Below are 20,308 nucleotides of genomic sequence, written 5' to 3' on the forward strand. Positions count from 1 at the left end.
TCTATTCTGGTTAGAGCCAGTTTGCACTGTTCTGTGAAGGGAGTAATACACAGCGGTGTACAAGATCTTCAGTTTCTTGGCAATTTCTCACATGGAATAGCCTTCATTTCTTAGAACAATAATAGACTGACAAGTTTTAGAGGAAAGTCCTTTGTTTCTGGCCATTTTGAGCCTGTAATCGAACCCACAAATTCTGATGCTCCAGATACTCAACTAACCTAAAGAAGGCCAGTTTTATTGCTTCTTTAATCAGAACAACAGTTTTCAGCTGTGCTAACTTAATGGAAAAGGGTTTTCTAATGATCAATTAGCCTTTTAAAATTATAAACTTAGATTAGCTAACACAACGTGCCATTGGAACACAGGAGTGTGTTCGAGTGCCGCCCGATCATAGTGGGTGAAGTATGGTTTCAAGATGTTGACATGACACAGCTGGGTTTTTATCCTACTCTCCGGTGTGGCGATGACGTAATCATCAGGAGGCAGTTACTCAGGCTTTGTAGATGAACACATACAAACTGTTCAACAGACTCAAGTTGTAAATGTGATCCACAGGTTCAGTAATAATAGCAGCTGCTACCTTTAAGAGGTAGGGATCCAGGTTATCTGGACCTGCAGACCTTTTAGTGTATATTGCCTTTAGTGCTTTAAAGACCTCAGCATAAGAAACAGGCTCAAAGTTAAAATGGTTCACGAGGGCCTATTTCATAAACTCAGCAACAACAAAAATAATGTCCCCTTTTCAGGACACTGTCTTTCAAAGATAATTTGTAAAAATCCAAATAACTTCACAGATCTTCTTAAAGGGTTAAAACACTGTTTCCCATGCTTTATGGTTCAATGAACCATAAACAATTAATGCACCTGCACCTGTGGAACGGTCATTAAGACACTAACAGCTTAGAGACGGTAAGCAATTACGGTTACAGTTATGAAAATTTAGGACACTAAAGAGGCCTTTGTACTGACTCAGAAAAACACCAAAAGAAAGATGCCCAGGGTCTCTGCTCATCTGCATGAATGTGCTTTAGGCATGCTGCAAGGAGGCATGAGGACTGCAGATGTGGCCAGGGCAATAATTTGCAATATCAATACTGTGAGACGCCTAAAACAGACAGGACAGGAGACAAGGAGACAGGACAGACAGCTGATCATCCTCATAGTGGCAGACCACGTGTAACAACACCTGCACAGGATCAGTACATCTGAACATCACACCTGCGGAACATGTACAGGATGGCAACAACTGCCCGAGTTACACCATGAACGCACAATCCCTCCATCAGTGCTCAGGCTGTCCGCAATAGGATGGGAGAGGCTGGACTGAGGGCTTGTTGGCCTGTTGAATGGCAGATCCTCACCAGACATCACCGGCAACAATGTCACCGATGGGCACAAACTCACCGTCGCTGGACCAGACAGGACTGGCAAAAAGTGCTCTTCACTGACGAGTCGCGGTTTTGTCTCACCAGGGGTGATGGTCGGATTCACGTTTATCGTCGAAGGACTGAGTATTACACCGAGGCCTGTACTCTGGAGCGGGATTGATTTGGATGTGGAGGGTCCATCATGGTCCATCTCAATCCCATTGGTCGTGGGACCTGTTGGATCGGCTAGGGCCATTCCCCCAGAAATGTCCGGGAACTTGCAGGTGCCTTGGTGCAAGAGTGGGGTAACATCTCACAGCAAGAACTCAAATCTGATGCAGTCCATGAGGAGGAGATGCACTGCAGTACAATGCAGCTGGTGGCCACACCAGATACTGACTGGATTTTCCTGTTCAGGTACACATTATTCAATTTATGTTAGTCTGTGGAACTGTCAGGATTTGGCCAGGGTTGTTCCGGTTTTTGGTCACTAGATGCCCCCATTGTGCCTTTTGACCTTTTGTTTTCCCTTGATCCCCATTATTATTTGCACCTGTGCCTCGTTTCCCCTGATTGTATTTAAACCCTTTGTTTTCCTCAGTTCTTTGCTCTGTGTTTGTATGTTAGCACCCAGCCCTAGTACTCTGTGAACTCTTGTTGATCCCGGTGGACTCTCTTGTGGAATTCTGTTTTTTAGTTCTTGTTTGTTTGTTTTTGAGTATCTTTTGAGGCTTTTTGTGCTATACCTTCCACCTTGTGGATTTACCTTTTTGTCTTGGAGGATTACCTTTGTTCTTGTGGAATTCCTTTTGAGGTTGTGGAGTTAGAACTTCACTTTTTACTTCATTAAATACACCATCTCACTGCTGTGTCTGCCTCATCTTCTGGGTTCTGCCGACTATTCGTGGCTCAGTTGGTTAAGTGACTGTTTCTCACTCTGGAGACCCGGGTTCGTAACCGGGTCCTGACAGGAACTTGTTCAGTTTATGTCTCAGTTGTTGAATCTTGTTATGTTCATTCAAATATTTACACATGTTAAGTTTGCTAAAAATATATGTAGTTGACAGTGAGAGGATGTTTCTTTTTCAGACGAGTTTAGTTTACTGTAACAGAGCTGACATTAGAGGCCTGGGCACCACCATTATCAAACACTGAACCAGCAGATATGAAGTGTTTGTTAAAACCTACAATATCGGCTTCATCCTTTACATTTAAGAGGTTTTATAGACATTCCTAGGAAGACTCATAGCTGTAATCGATGCCAACGGTGTTTCTAACATGTATTGACTCAGAGAGATGAGTACGCATGCAACGACTATATTTTAGTTGTTACATTTTTATAAATATTTTTAGTTAAATTGAAATTTTCTTCCACATTGGCATTACAGAGTATTTTGTGTAGACTTCACAAACAATGACAATTAAACCTCTTAAATGTGAAGTCCCCATATTATTTAAAAATTAAATTCAGTCTGGTATGAGAATGGTAGCCCCTATCTGCAAAAACAGGGTGTCGGTGGAAAGCTGACTATCTTGGCTATTGATCGGTGCCTTCAAATCTTTGGAAATGACTTACTACCATATATGGGCATACTAATATATAAGGACAGGCCGATAACCTCATTTCAAGATGACTGCTACCAACATTCCTTAGCGTTGTGAAGCATAAACTAAATAAACACGGAATATGTTGATACACACTGAAAGCCGGGACTCCACAGATCATGAGGATGTCTTATATGTCTGCCTGCGACCAACTGTTATTGATCACCAGCCCCGAGAGTCAAAATGTTTATTTTACACAACATTTTCATCAAACAGCAAACATCTTACAAGGTAAGCTTCGATTTGGTCTGTGTTTGAGCTATAGGTATCAAATGAAACCTTAGGTTGTTAGGAACAAATCTAGCCTGTTGACTATTGACTAAAATATGTTGCCAGCTTACGCGCTGTAGGCATCCCTATCCCCTGTATGTCCCCCGACACCACCACAATGTTTGAGAGAAGTTGGGGATGTAGAAATGTTGTTTTTATAGTGAACAATAACTTTTAGGCACATCCAGTGTGTAAAAACAATGCAATTACCACATTTTGAAACTTTGGAGAGGTTAAAAGTACACTTGAATGTACTCTGGATACCACATAACACCACCACAATGTTTGAGTGAGGTTGATATGGTAGAAAGGTTGTTTTAATACTGAACAAATAGCATTTAGGGATTGCAAATATGTAATAGCACTGGAATTATCTAATTTACAGACATATACCACTTTGGAGAGGTATAGGGACACTTGGAAACTAGCACTTGCGAAAAGATAAACTCTGTGATCTCCATCTTGCTAGCTACTATTTTGTATTTTATTCAAGCGGTTAAAGTAGTAACGTAGGCAGTGACGTAGTTCCTCTATGCCAAAAGAGTCCATCATTGAAACCAGACCCTAGTCACTGATTTTGCAAAGTGCCGGATTTACGAGACTACAGCGATGACCTTTTAACTCCTTTCTCCTTTCTGTTGACGCCAAAATGGCGGATATTTCTTTGGCTAATTTGGGTTCTGAGCACCGTTCTCAGATTATTGTTTTTCCGTAAAGTTTTTTTGAAATCTGACACAGCGGTTGCATAGAGGATACGTTTATCTTTAATTCTGTGAATAACACGTGCATCTTTTATCAATGTTTATTGTGAGTAATTCTGCAAAATCACCGGATGTTTTGGAATCAAAACACTACTGCACGTAACGCGCCAATGTAAACTGAGATTTTTTATATATACAGTGGGGCAAAAAAGTATTTAGTCAGCCAACAATTTTGCAAGTACTCCCACTTAAAAAAGTTGAGAGAGGCCTGTAAATGTTCATCATAGGTACACTTAACCTCTTAAGTCGACCCCTACTTTTTCGAACATTCTGTTAAAAATGCTGAGTTGCACCATACCTACTGTGAAGCATGGGGGGTAGAAACATCTTGCTTTGGTGCTGTTTTTCAGCAAAGGGACCAGGACGACTGATCCGTGTAAAGGAAAGAATGAATGGGGCCATGTATCGTGAAATTTTGAGTGAAAATCTCCTTCCATCAGCAAGGGACTTTTTTTTAACCTTAATTTAACTTGGCAAGTCAGTTAAGAACAAATTCTTATTTTCAATGACGGCCTAGGAACAGTGGGTTAACTGCCTGTACAGGGGCAGAACGACAGATTTGTACCTTGTCAGCTCGGGGGGTTTGAACCTCCAACCTTCCAGTTACTAGTCCAATGCTCCAAACACTAGGCTACCCTGCCGCTTTAATTTGCATTGAAGATGAAACGTGGCTGGGTCTTTCAGCATGACAATGATCCCAAACACACCGCCCGGGCAACGAAGGAGTGGCTTCGTAAGAAGCATTTCAAGGTCCTGGAGTGGCCTAGCCAGTCTCCAGATATCAACCCCATAGAAAATCTTTGGAGGGAGTTGAAAGTCTGTGTTGCCCAGCAACAGTCCCAAAACATCACTGCTCTAGAGGAGATCTGCATGGAGGAATGGGCCAAAATACCAGCAACAGTGTGTGAAAACCTTGTGAAGACTTACAGAAAAACGTTTGACCTCTGTCATTGCCAACAAAGGGTATATAACAAAGTATTGAGATAAACTTTTTTTATTGACCAAATACTTATTTTCCACCACAATTTGCAAATACATTCATTAAAAATCATACAATGGGATTTTCTGGATTGTTTTTCTCATTTTGTCTGTCATAGTTGAAGTGTACCTATGATGAAAATTACAAGCCTCTCTCATCTTTTTAAGTGGGACAACTTGGCTGACTAAATACTTTTTTGCCCCACTGCATATATGCACATTATCGAACAAAACACACAATACATGTATAACATGATGTCCTATGAGTGTCATCTGATGGAGATAATCAAAGGTTAGTGATTCATTTTATCTATATTTCTGCTTTTGTGACTCTATCTTTGGCTGTGAAAAATGTCTGTGTGTGCTTTTGAATTTGGTGGTGATCTAACATATTGTGTTTTCGCTGTAAAACATTTTAAAAATCGGACACTTTGGGTAGATTAACAAGATGTTTATCTTTCATTTGCTGTATTGGACTTGTTAATGTGTGAAAGTTAAATATTTCTAAAAAATATTCTTTTGAATTTCCCGCATGACCTTTTCAGCTGAATGGGATGGGGTGTTCCTTTTGAGGGACTCCTAGCCATAACAAGTTTGAACCTCTCTGGGATAGGTGGGACAGTTGCATCCCACCTCGCCAACAGCCAGTGAAATTGCAGGGTGCCAAATTCAAAACAACAGAAATCACATAATTAAAATTCCTCAAACATACAAGTATTTTACACCATTTTAAAGATACACTTGTTGTAAATCTAGCCACAGTGTCCGATTGCAAAAATACTTTACGACGAAAGCACACCAAACGATTATGTTAGGTCAGTACCTAGTCACAGAAAAACACAGCCATTTTTCCAGCCAAAGAGAGGAGTCACAAAAAGCAGAAATAGAGATAAAATGTATCACTAACCTTTGATGATCTTCATCAGATGACACTCATAGGACTTCATGTTACACATTACATGTATGTTTTGTTCGATAAAGTTCATATTTATATACAAATATCTCAGTTTACATTGGCGCGTTACGTTCAGTAATGTTTTGCTTCCAAAACATCCGGTGATTTTGAGGAGAGCCACATCAATTTACAGAAATACTCATCATGAATGTTGATGAAAACACAAGTGTTATGCATGGAACTTTAGATAAACTTCTCCTTAATGCAACCGCTGTGTCAGATTTCAAAAAAGCTTCACCAAAAAGCACACCATGCGATAATCTGAGTACAGCGCTCAGACAACAAAACAAGCCATACAGATATCTGCCATGTTGTGGAGTCAACAGAAGTTAGAAATAGCATTATAAATATTCACTTACCTTTGATGATCTTCATCAGAATGCCCTCCCAGGAATCCCAGTTCCACAAGAAATGTTTGATTTGTTCGATAAATTCCATAATTTATGTCCAAATACCTCCTTTTTGTTTGCGCGTTTAGTACACAATCCAAACTCACGAGGCGCGGGCAAGTCCAGGCGAAAGCTCAGACGAAAAGTCATATTACAGTTCGTAGAAACATGTCAAACGAAGTATAGAATTAATCTTTAGGATGTTTTTATCATAAATCTTTAATAATGTTTCAATTGGAGAATTCCTTTGCCTGTAGAAATGCAATGGAACGCAGATCGTTCATGTTCACGTGATCAGCTCATGGCAGACCCCTGACTCAATCAGCTCTCATTCCCCCCTTCTTCACAGTAAAAGCCTCACACAAGGTTCTAAAGACTGTTGACATCTAGTGGAAGCCTTAGGATGTGCAATATGAACCCATAGACAATGTACCCATAGACAATTCGATAGGCAATGACTTGAAAAACTACAAAACTCAGATTTCCCACTTGGATTTTTTCTCAGGTTTTTGCCTGCCATATGAGTTCTGTTATACTCACAAACATCATTCAAACAGTTTTAGAATCTTCAGAGTGTTTTCTATCCAAATATACTAATAATATAATATACTCAATACTGCCCCCCAGTCCCAAAGAAGTTAAGGAAAACAGCCCTAATGTTGGAAACAAACATCATTATGTTGCTGTTTAGAGTCACATTAATTTATTTTCCAAGCTATAGACATCGTTACAGTAGTTGGTTAGCTCGCTAGCAGATTTGAGCCATATTAGCATAGACGTGACATCAGTCAAAACAAGACATGGTATCAAGAACAAGATAAAACTAGCTGAAACGAGTCACCTACCATTCCCCACAAGGCAGCTTCTTGTCATTGTTGATTGCTATCTGGCCATCCAGAATCACAACACACGGACTTCTGCCCCATTGAAGCGCGCGCATCGTTTTCATGATGTTGTCAGCTAACCAGTCTATAGCACACAATATTTTACATTGTGTTTTTAAAGGACCAAAGAGTTTGGTCTGCTTTGTTTTTTATTTTTGCCATGGAAAATCGAGTATCACAATATCCCGATACTGGCATTGTCACAAACCTGTCCAGTACACTGTAAATTATATGGTGTTTTTTGAATTATAATCAGTACAAAACTTTTTACTGCAGCATACTGTACATTATGGGGCATTGTGAGAAAGGGTTATAGGCAGGGAAATAATTGTTTATTTTGAATGATACTGTAAATCCATCCAACAGAACATTTTTTATTTTACCAGGCAAGTCAGCTAAGAACAAATTGTGATTTTCAATGTTGGCCTAGGAACAGTGGGTTAACTGCCTTGTTCAGGGGCAGAATTACAGATTTTTACCTTGTCAGCTTGGGGATTTGATCTGGCAACCTTTCAGTTACTAGTCTAATGCTCTAACCACTAGGCTACCTGCCAGCCCAGAATACATATACATTTACATTTAAGTCAGTACTGTACTGTATTTTTGGAGCGAAAAAAATATTTTGACTAAAAGTGAGGGCATGGTATTGTTGTTTCTGTCTCATTAACATACTTTGAGGAGTGCCTTGTAAGAGGCTATATTTGTTGCACCCGTGAGTGAGAATGCTGTACCAATTGAACTCCTATGTGGTTATAATGCCCCACCATTTAAACATGTTTAGGGGAAAGATTGGAGTAGCAGCAAGTCCTGAACCTTAAATGGTTGAGCATTTTTCTATGTCCTTTTGGTCTGTTATATTGTGTAGTCACTGCCAGTTTGGAAGCCTTTAAGGCCTTTAGAAGTGCAAGTGATATAAAACACAAAATATTCATTAATATGCTCTAATGTTTCTAAACACTTTACTTACCAGCCAACCTGCTTGCACCAATCCCTTGTAGTTACAGTAAAATACTGTGAATCCATTAATTCATTCAATAATTAATTCATTCCGATTACGGTGGAATTTACTTTTTTTACAGTATAATACAGTATATGTTATGGCTTTTTACTGTGTCATTACACAGTACTTACTTTAATACGCTATTTATATTGGGCTCCCGAGTGGGCTCCCATCTGGTGCAGCGGTCTAAGGCACTGCATCTCAGTCAAAGAGGCATCACTACAGTCCCTGGTTCGAATCCAGGCGATATCACATCTGGCCGTGATTGGGAGTCCCATAGGGCAGTGCACAATTGGCCCAGCTTCATCTGGGTTTGGCTGGGGTAGGCTGTCATTGTAAATAAGAATTTGTTCTTAACTGACTTGCCTGGTTAAAAAATATATTCAAGTTGGTGTGCTGTAATATGAAATACAAAACTTTACTTGCTACTGTAAAAGTCACGATAAACGCTTTACAGTGTACGTACATTAGTCTTGTTAATGTTGTGACTGTAATGTCTCTTGGAGCTGGGCACAGAAACAACAACAAAGCAGCCAACTCACCACTCATTTCGTAAACAGCTAAGGGATGGGGCTGGAGAAATGTAACCCCTCTCAAATAAAAAAAAACAACTATGGATGAAAGGACTGACCAAACATTAGATCAAATGTATAGTTTTAACCATGTTTTGAGGATATACAGTGTTAGTTTACATTTACAGTGTTTACAAAGATATGAGTAAAACAAGCTTATATTTTGGATTCTGATGGGGTTAGACAGCTAAAGTAATTTATAAGTTATACTCTTCAAGAATCAACGAGAATGCCTATATATCATTAATTTAATAGAATGGAGCCATTACAGATTTTCCCTTTGAGGAAACTATGTGACAGTGCAACTGGTCACTGACTAGTTTTGCTGTATTGAAATATGCCTTTCCTGGATCTACTGTCTTTCCAACACCAGCAGCATCAGATGAGCGTTGGAATTGTGCATGAGTGTGGTTGGCTCGGTTCTAATAATGACTTATGTACCATTCCAAAGCATGAGGACAGGCAACTCGTTTCATGAGATATATATATATATATATATATGTTGTGAGTTTATTATCTACAGTGGTCTTACCTTCTGTTGTCGTCTTGCCATGTCGGTGGGTTGCTTGGCATTAAAAGGATAGGCAATGCAGCGCATCACAAAGACATAGAGCTGGAGCCTCTTCTTTCGCTCTTCCTCTTCCCTCTGCATCTTTTCCAGATCATCTTTCTCCTTCTCGCTGGCCGCCGAGGGGCTGGGGTTGGACGCACAAGCGCTGCTTCCCCGGCTCGAGGGCTGGAGCCCACCAGAACTGTCGGTGGTCCGGCTGGGTGACACCCGTGCTCCCCCGGTCTTTGGTGCCATCACCTCTTTGCCTTCTTCTTCCACTATCTCATCCGCTTCCTCTTCACTGGAAGATGGGTCCAACATATTGTTGGTCTTGGGTGGAGACTATCTAGACAGGGGAGAAAGCGTACACCAATGTGTCTCAGTGCCACAGGAGGTTTTTTCGAAGAACGACTGCGTTTAGAGACAGGCTATCTGTGTTGCGTTGGCAACGCCAGTGGGGAAAAAAGTAGAAAAAAATCCAGATAAACTATATTTAAAACAGGAAATGTCAGTTGAGGAGAGGAATTACGAAAGCGCGCGACTGATGTTGAACGAGAGTAGCTCAAAACTGTTCGCACAAAAAGTGACTGAATTCGAGCGAAAGAAAATTGTAGTTGCTTAGGCTACGCGGTTTCAGCGTTTTAACTCTCCAGTCACCGTCGGGGATTTGCTAGGATGCTATCTATGAGAACGGGAAGGTGTCGGATGAAAGATAGAAAGAACGGACAACCATCGACTTTCACTTATTTTCCTGATGCGATTTGTCAATAGAAAACTATCGATGGCCGCTTCCTGCTAAGCAACGCGCGGATTGGGAAGATACCACTGGAAGGTACCGGGAATTTACCGTCGTTCTGAATCAGAAAGCAAATTATAGCGGGGGGTGGGGGTGCAGTTGACGCTGTTGCTGCGGCAACCGATTCACTCCATCCACCTGATGATCTGAGACTCGGAGATGCATCTCCAACGGAGATTTCACCAAATAAGCCTATTTCAACATCATTATTTCTTTATTCAGATTTAAATCCGCCGTTATCCATTTATCCCTAACACGTGCAATAGTCAGGCTAGAAGTGCATGATTTCATTGACTATTAATTCAATGTTTTTTGTTTATGATAGTGCCAATGTTGTATGGAAGCCTAGGCCTTATATAGCCTAGACTTGTCCCTTCTTATTAATAATTAATTATGTAGCCAAGGTAATAGGTTATGCATTTTTTTAACATTTTTTTTTTATGCATCAGAATTAATGCATCAATCATCAATATTGACAGCATAATATCTGTCCTGGAGCCTCTTTCCATGGCTGGTCCTGGGATAATTCCAATCTAACACAGGATAGCTATAATTTCTGTTTAGAGAGGGTGTGGGTCTATATAGCCTACTTAATAAAACATTTAAAAAATAAGTGCAGCCTTATGGCCTCGTCCCATCCCTCCAAAGACAGTGCCAACAATTGACCCTTATGGCCAAGGCTTATGTGGCTTTTTACCGTAAATCACAGACAGTGTCACCAGAAACGCACCCCCACACCATCACACCTCCTCCTCTATGCTTCACCGTGGGAACCACACATGCTGAGATCATCCGTTCACCTACTCTGCATCTCACAAAGACACAGTGTTTGGAACCAAAAATCTCAAATTTGGACTCATCAGACCAAAGGACAGATTTCCACAGGTCTAATGTCCATTGCTTGTGTTTCTTTGGCCCAAGCAAGTTTCTTCTTCTCATCGGTGTCCTTTAGTAGTGGTTTCTTTGCAGCAATTCGACAATGAAGGCCTGATTCACGTAGTCTCCTCTGAACAGTTGATGTTGAGATGTGTCTGGTACTTAAACTCTGTGAAGCATTTATTTGGGCTGCAATTTCTGAGGCTGGTAACTCTAACACAGAACCCAAAACGTCTGTGCGCGTGCGCCATCGTGCATACATTTATTTTGTCCCCCCCACACCAAACGTGATCACGACACGCAGGTTAAAATATCAAAACAAACTCTGAACCAATTACATTCATTTGGGGACAGGTCGAAAAGCATTAAACATGTATGGCAATTTAGCTAGCTAGCTTGCACTTGCTAGCTAATTTGTCCTATTTAGCTAGCTTGCACATGCTAGCTAATTTGTCCTGGGATATAATCATTGAGTTGTTATTTTACTTGAAATGCACAAGGTCCTCTACTCCGATAATTAATCCACACATAAAACGGTCAACAGAATCGTTTCTCGTCATCTCTCCTCCTTCCCGATTTTTTCATCTTTGAACTTATATGGTGATTGGCATCTAAACTTTCATAGTATTACCACGACGACCGTCAAAACAGTTCAACTTTCAATCACCCACGTGGGTATAACCAATGAGGAGATGGCACGTGGGTACCTGCTTCTATAAATCAATGAGGACATGGGAGAGGCAGGACTTGCAGCACGATCTGAGTCAGAAATAGGAATGACTTCTATTTTAGCCCTTGGCAACGCAGACGCTCGTTGGCGCGCGCGAGCAGTGTGGGTGCAATAATTGAATAACATGGATTTCTACATTTATTTTGCAACCCTGGCGCACGCAACGTGTCCGGTCTGGTCAGCATGTTATGAACGTATCCTCTATGGCGATCCTCATGAGTGTCTCGACTCCTACCGACGGTGGCTCCCCTTCCCGTTCGGGTGGCGCTCGGCGGTCGTCGTCACCGGCCTACTAGCTGCCACTGATTCTTTCCTCCCCCTCCTTGTCTGTTTATTGGTTACATTGGTTGTTTATTTGGTGATTAGTTGGGCTTTATTAGCCAGCCGGCCCACCTGCTCTTTGTGCGGGATTGTTTGTGTGACTAGTGTGCACGTTAGAGGTTAACGTGTTTTCCTGTTCGTGTTTTTTTTTGCTGGACTGTTTTAGTCCCCGTGTTTGGGGCATTTGTTTTTGTGTGCGCCCTGTGTTTTCGTGGGTTGGCTTATGTTCGCCATTTGTGCATTAAATAGCACTGCCCTGAACTCTCTGCTTCCTGCGCCTGACTTCGCACCCACTACACCCAGATCGTTACAATGAGAGCCAGTTTCATCATAGCACTTGATGGTTTTTGCGACTGCACTTGAAGAAACTTTCAAAGTTCTAGAAATGTTCCGGTTTTGACTGACCTTCATGTCTTAAAGTAATGATGGACTGTTGTTTCTCTTTGCTTATTTGAGCTGTTCTTGCCATAATATGGACTTGGGCTATCTTGCCATAATATGGGCTATCTTCTGTATACAACCCTTACCTTGTCACAACACAACTGATTGACTCAACTGCATGAAGAAGGAATTAACAAGGCACACCTGTTAATTTAAATGTATTCTAGGTGTCTACCCCATGAAGCTGGTTAAGAGAATGCCAATATTGTGCAAAGCTGTAGTCAAGGCAAATGGTGGCTACTTTGAAGAATCTCAAAGATATAATATTTTACATTATTATGTACATTTTTGGTTACTACATGATTCCATATGTGTTATTTCATAGTTTTGATGTCTTCACTATTATTCTACAATGTAGAAAATGGTAAAAATGTAAGAAAAACCTTGCAATGAGTTGATGTGTCCTCTAACCATGTATAAAAACAATACATAAATCTGTAGGGATTAATTAATTTCTAATTGCATTTAGTGTTAGGCAAACTTATGACTACTTTGTCATATCTTTGTATCTACTGTAGATGTTGCCATCTCATTTTGAGATTAGATTGAGATGGCATAGACCATTGTAGGTTTATAATTTGTGATGTTTTGAAAACGCACATAAACGTATCAAAGTATGAAGGTTTATTTTCGTACACTATAGTTCTGGCTGCCCATAAAGGTTATAGAATCATATTGTATTTATAAAACATGGTTTACCCATGGTTTATCCACTATTATTTAAATGATTTTAATTACTATTATTTGTATTTGGTTGTAATCCACCTGCATTGCTTGCTGTTTGGGATTTTAGGCTGGGTTTCTGCACAGCACTTTGAGATATCAGCTGATGTAAGAAGGGCTTTATAAATTGATTTGATTTGATATTTTGGGCTGAGTCCACCAGCAAGGGGCTAAGGAGCACAGCGGTTTGCGTCTCCTTTCCCCTTAATAACACTTGAAGAAGATGCCTGTGACTTTTTTGTGGCACTGAGCAAATTTCATTTCTAGTGCAAACGTAAACATTATGAAAATTCTGTTCAACTTCCAGCGTGTGTTTAATGTGAACACTGAGGCTGTAAACACTTTAAGTTACAGTTTTTAACAGTGGCCATGTAGGCTATTGTGGCTAATTGATCATAATGTAGCCCTCCCAGAGTGGCCTTACCATCAAAAGCAATGGAGGAAATGCATCCCATAACATTGTAACATGGAAATAGCTGTTCTATCATTCAGCCTACAGTAGCAGCCAGTGTGTGGTGTTCAATTTAGGCCTACACTCCATGAGACTTTAGGGGGAAAAAACATGCAGGGCTTGATATCAACCTGTTTAACCACTTGTCCTTCAGACAAGGAGGTGACTAAAAATGTTATGTTGTTTGATGCAAGAAACCATTTTGCAAAATGTAATTATTTATTATTCCCATACCATTATTACAGAGAAACAGACAACTTATGCTACCCTCTGCCTATTGTTCAAGCCTGTCTCAAAATACAACACTGCCCCTTTAACCTCTTCAGTCGTCCCTCTACTTTTTCGAACATTCTGTTAAAAATCGCGCAACATTTCAGCGCCCTGCTACTCATGCCAGGAATATAGTATATGCATATGATTAGTATGTGTGGATAGAAAACACTCAGACGTTTATAAAACTGGTTAAATCACGGCTGTGACTTTAACAGAACGTGCGTTTCATTGAAAAGTGCAGGAAAATCTGATCACTGAAAGTGGAAAAATATATCCATCCGCCGCTTCAACCCATTGTTATGGGCGAAAGACATTAAATAGGGCTGAGGTTGCAGTACCTACAGCTTCCACACGATGTCAACAGTCTTGTCATTTGCCAATTGTTTCTTGGTCAAACGAACAAGAGACAGGCTTTTTCTTCAGGTCTCCGACCAGATATTTTGGTTGACAAATACACGGACAGTATTTCAAGACGGACCCCTATAGAAAACACTTCGTCTCGTGATTAATTTGATCGCTTATTAATGTTTACTAATACCTAAAGTTGCATTACAAAAGTATTTCGAAGTGTTTTGTGAAAGTTTATCGTCGACTTTTTGAATTTTAAAAAATGACGTTACGTTATGAAACGCTATTTTTTTCCGTTTATCACACAGTCTTCATAGATCGGTATCTAGGCTATATATGGACCGATTTAATCAAAAAAAAGACCCAATAGTGATTATGGGACATCTAGGAGTACCAACAAAGAAGATGGTCAAAGGTAATGAATGTTTTATATTTTATTTGTGCGGTTTGTGTAGCGCCGACTATGCTAATTATTTTGTTTACGTCCCCTGCGGGTCTTTTGGGGTGTTACATGCTATCAGATAATAGCTTCTCATGCTTTCGCCGAAAAGCATTTTAAAAATCTGACTTGTTGTCTGGATTCACAACGAGTGTAGCTTTAATTCAATACCCTGCATGTGTATTTTAATGAACGTTTGAGTTTTAACTAATACTATTAGCATTTAGCGTAGCGCATTTGCATTTCCAGAGCTCTAGATGGGACGCCTGCGTGCCAGGTAGGAGCAAGAGGTTAAGACAAAAAAAACTCTTCACCTGACTGGCTTTTCAAAGATGTCTAGAAATGTATATGTTTTGCGCTCTTGTTCTTGTAGGAAGCAATCACTGCTTCCTACAAGTGGCTACATGCAGCTCTCGTTTTGATCTCAAAACAAGCGCATCTACTCACAACCTCTCATGCTGGAAACACAGTCCAGTTCGAAGTAAATGGCACAGGTCCATATATGGCAATGGTCTATTTGCTTATAGGCCTACTGCAACTCTGATTGTTTATGCCACACCGGTCTATGTAAAGTCTATGCAAGCCGAGATCTACCGCTCAGACTTATTTTTAACATGACTTAAAAAACGTAAGCCTATGCAACATTAACCAATTAAAAACAGTACTGTAGCAATGAGGTTTGTGCAGTAAACTATAGGCCCAATACATTATCACAGGATATTGGCTTTTCTTGAATTGTCCTGCCAATGGATGCATTGTTGTTCGGTTTGAGGTACTGTAGGCTATATGACCACACCGGTAGAGATCTGTTGTTGTATTACTTGTGACACACAACGGAGTGAGCATACATTTGAATAATTTTCTTGCCTGATAGTGCCTGCACTAGAGACTGACCATCAGATGCAGGCACTATCAGGTGCATTACCACCACAACCTGGACTTGAGTGTGGACCTCAGATTATCGTTCAATCACCCACGTGGGTGTATGCTCCTAAAAACCAATGAGGAGATGGTAGTGCGTTAAGCATCACAAATAGAACCAAGTTCTATTTTAGCCCCTGACTACGCAGAAGCACACGAGCAGTTTGGATGCAATGACTAAATAGCATGTGCAGTGGAAGTCGGACGTCTACATACACCTCAGCCAAATACATTTAAAAGCTGTTTTTCACAATTCCTGACATTTAATCCTAGTTAAAATTCCCTGTCTTAGGTCAGTTAGGATCACCACTTTATTTTAAGAATGTGAAATGTCAGAATAAGAGTGGAGAGAATTATTAATGTTACCTTATATTTATTTCATCACATTCCCAGTGGGTCAGAAGTTTACATACACTAAATTAGTATTTGGTAGCATTGCCTTTAAATTGTTTAACTTGGGTCAAACGTTTCGGTAGCCTTCCACAAGATTCCCACAATTAGTTGGGTGAATTTTGGCCAATTCCTCCTGACAGAGCTGGTGTAACTGAGTCAGGTTTGTACAGTAGGCCTCCTTGCTCGCAAATGCTTTTTCAGTTCTGCCCACACATTTTTGTGAGGACTGAGGTCAGGGCTTTGTGATGGCCATTCCAATACCTTGACTTTGTTGTCCTTAAGCCATTTGCCACAACTTTGGAAGTATGCTTTGGGGTCATTGTCCATTTGGAAGACCTATTTGCGATCAAGCTTTGTGATCAAGCTTTAACTTCCTGACTGATGTCTTGAGATGTTGATTCATTATATCCACATAATTGTCAATTCCTCATGATGCCATCTACTTTGTGAAGTGCACCAGTCCCTCCTGCAGCAAAGCACCCCCACAACATGATGCTGCCACCCCCGTGCTTCACGGTTGGGATGGTGTTCTTTGGCTTGCAAGCCTCCCCCTTTTCCTCCAAACATAACGATGGTCATTATGGCCAAACAGTTCTATTTCTGTTTCATCCCACCAGAGGACATTTCTCCAACAAGTACGATCTATGTCCCCATGTGCAGTTGCAAACTATAGTCTGGCTTTTTTTATGGCAGTTTTGGAGCAGTGGCTTCTTCATTGCTGAGCGGCCTTTCAGGTTGTCGATATAGGACTCGTTTTACTGTGGATATAGATACTTTTGTACCCGTTTCCTCCAGCCTCTTCACAAGTTCCTTTGCTGTTGTTCTGGGATTGATTTCCACTTTTTGCACCAAATTACTTTCATCTCTAGCAGACAGAACGTATCTCATTCCTGAGCAGTATGATGGCTGCGTGGTCCCATGGTGTTTATACTTGCGTACTATTGTTTGTACAAATGAACGTGGTACCTTCAGGCGTTTGGAAATTGCTCCCAAGGATGAACCAGACTTGTAGAGGTCAAAAACAAAATGCTGATGTCTTGGCTGATTTCTTTTGATTTCCCCATGATGTCAAGCAAAGAGGCACTGTGTTTGAAGGTAGGCCTTGAAATACATCCACAGGTACACCTAATAATCTGTCTGTAAACAATTGTCATGCACAAAGTAGATGTCCTAACCGACTTGCCAAAACTATAGTTTGTTAATAAGAAATGTGTGTCATGGTTGAAAAATGAGTTTTAATGACTCCAACCTAAGTGTGTGTAAACTTCCGACTTCAACTCTATGCGTAAATTTATTTTGCAACATATTTATGAGGTTTATGAACATTTTTAATCCCACCTGTGCAAGAGTGGTGATCAGGAACTTTTGACTGGGTTAGCCACTAGGCCTACAATCCAAAACGTACAGCAGCACCGTCATTTCCCTTCAGTCAATGATTTCTAAGAAAGTGAAACTTTCCACCAAGTGATACAGTGCTGAAATGAAACTTGTACAACTGAGCATAAGAGGGTGGTGCTGCCTTAATTGGGGAGACTTGCTCGTGGTAATGGCTCGAGCAGAGTTAGTGGAATGGCATCAAATACATCAAACAAATGGTTTCCATGTGGTTGATGCCATTCCATTTGCTCCGTTCCGGTCATTATTATAAGCCGTCCTCACCTTTGCAGCCTCCTGTGTAACTGAGTGACTACACCTTTTCAGTGGCAGCGAATCAAGCAGATCACTGTTGCAATATGGTTTTGCAAAAACATCCGACTTGCAACCACTACCGGGTTTAAAACAACTGGGAACTGGGAAATCTCTGACTTGCAACTTCAGTGCATTCAAGACATCTAGGAACACTGAAAAAACATTTTTTTGAACGGCCATCCAACTTGGAATTCCAAGTCAGAAACTCTCCAAGCTGAAAATCACTGTTGTCATGATTTAACCTTCCCAGTGGTCTTGAAAGCACCGTATGTCAACTTCATGAACTTCACAAAATTGTGTGATCAAAAGTCATGCAGTTTTTGATGAAGTCGCCTTCAAGTTGCTGCAGTTGCTTCACACCAACTGCACCTTGCAGCCATTGAGTACATTGTGGGAGGCACTATTTACCAACCAATCATTAGGGTGTTTTTGTTTGAACCACGCGAACGTGGTCAAAGACTTGATTGAAACAGGAGCTAACTTGATTCTATGATTCTAAAGCTACAGGGGATACAAATTAAAGTGATTTCAGACCTCTCTAACCAATTAATTGTACACACCGTTATGTTTTCAGTTTATGACTGTGAAGTGGTGGTATAGAGAACAGGCTACCTAAATATGGTTCCCAATCAGAGACAATGACTAACACCTGCCTCTGATTGAGAACCATATCAGGCCAAACATAGAAATAGACAAACCAGACACACAACATAGAATGCCCACCCAGCTCACGTCCTGACCAACACTAAAACAAGGAAAACACATACGAACGATGGACAGAACGTGACATTTATACAGAATAATGTTTATAAACAATAGCAGCTATGACACATTGCCATACTGATCTGAGCCTTGCTGTTGGAAAACCACTACAGTGTCCGACTTTCGGCTATAGCAGATGCACCTCCCCCGACTTTGGTTGCGTAACCCCCTCGAACAATGTTTTCAAACTCGCCCTCTTTGAACATCTCTGAAACCTCTGAAACAAAGATGGTGGGTAAAAGAAGATAGTTCACTCAGGCCGTTTACCATTGAATTTTTTTGTTGTCAATTCCAGTCTACCTAACAGGTGGTTTTCCCATAGATACCAATGCAATAGCAGCTGGCTCTGGTCCACATAATTCAAATCATGTATATAAACTTGGGATTGCTGATGCTATGTATTGGCCATTGAGAGGCTTTGAATCCACCGGTCCCCCATATACCAATTTGTAAGTCGCTCTGGATAAGAGCGTCTGCTAAATGACTTAAATGTAAATGTAAATGTAGTTGCAATCCCCAGTAGGAGCAGTTCTCCATAAGAATGAATGGAATTCTACAGTATTTCAATTAAATGTTTCTAGAACAAAATGACATGTATTGAAGTATTTTTTCAAGTAGTAGGGACAGTATCATTAGTAATCTCTAAAATGTATACTGTAAGGAAAATTATTTTATATATTTTAAAATGTTTAATCATAATGTTTATCGCACATAATATAATTAAGATGTATGCATAAATTCATCAAAAACTAATGTAAAAGAGTTTTAAATATATTTTTTACATCGTTGGGGGAGTGCCAAGATGGAAGCACGGTGGCTTCAACACATCACCCCCTATTTGTCATCTAGTGTTTATATAGTCCATTGCTTTGTTCCTTGACTTTCATTGAACCAGAAAAAAAACAGGGAGTGGCCAGAAGAAAAAAAAACAGGAATGGGTTGTCTCGCTTCCTCTTCCATCTCTGCTCTGAAATCTCCATCTCTGTGTGGTCACATTCTGTGGCAGTGTAAAGCTGCATTCATAGACAAGTGGGACGCTGGTATTTATCACATATGACTGGAAAAATTCCAGTTGAATGCCCCTCCAACTGGTAATTACTAGTGTCTTTTAAATTTAAAATGTTAGTAATTTAGCAGACGGTCTTATCCAGAATGATTTACAATTAGTGCGTTCATCTTAGATAGCTGGGTGAGACAACCACATACAATATCATCCTTGCCTAATGAATCAGACTTTTCTACAAATGCTTGACATCGTTTGAAACTTACAAGCCCAAAGTTTTCCTTACAAGCCTGAATGTTTAATACAATTACATTTGAACTTATTCTACTGGTTGTCTGTGCAGTTGACCCTTCAGCTGCTTGAAATTTTGTACAAAATATCCACAGGAAAGTATTGTTTACCCTCCTTTTTAGAGAACCAGTGAGTATATGGTTCTCTCAGCTTGTATGTTCGACCACTTGCATTCGCACGTGATGCACACTACCCTAATGTTACCAGGAAAATAAACCCTGGAAATACAAACCTACAGATCATTATATTGACCAGCGTTCTGGAAGTCGGTTTAATCACAATATCCTGTGGATATCTTGTCTCATATTTCAACAAAATCAGCGGACAGCAGATAGAGTAAGGTCAAATTAAATGTATTCAGAATTCTATGAATAATTTTTTGAACACTATAAATCGTTTACAAGCATGCTAGCTGCACTTTTAGCTTGTAGTTTGCACAGCTTGTTGGCCATTAGCCAATCAGCAATCTCAACGAGTTCAAAGCACGAGAATGTGAACAACTGGTATGTACGACTTCATC

The 20,308-nt window shown here is 40.3% G+C and overlaps 1 protein-coding gene across 7 annotated transcripts in view; it reads right to left on the bottom strand.

Annotated features, from left to right (window-relative positions):
- LOC124031418 (calcium-dependent secretion activator 1) overlaps window positions 1-10,174 on the bottom strand; it is a 219,398-nt gene extending 209,224 nt beyond the window's left edge. For all 7 annotated transcript variants that reach the window (XM_046342634.1, XM_046342633.1, XM_046342636.1 and 4 more), the window contains exon 1: window positions 9,314-10,174. In XM_046342634.1, the coding sequence (XP_046198590.1) occupies window positions 9,314-9,652 (339 nt within the window). In that variant the 5' untranslated portion in view covers window positions 9,653-10,174. The remainder of the gene's footprint in view (window positions 1-9,313) is intronic.
- Between the last annotated feature and the right edge of the window lie 10,134 nt (window positions 10,175-20,308).

Source organism: Oncorhynchus gorbuscha, linkage group LG03, assembly GCF_021184085.1.
Source record: "Oncorhynchus gorbuscha isolate QuinsamMale2020 ecotype Even-year linkage group LG03, OgorEven_v1.0, whole genome shotgun sequence".
Taxonomy (NCBI): domain Eukaryota; kingdom Metazoa; phylum Chordata; class Actinopteri; order Salmoniformes; family Salmonidae; genus Oncorhynchus; species Oncorhynchus gorbuscha.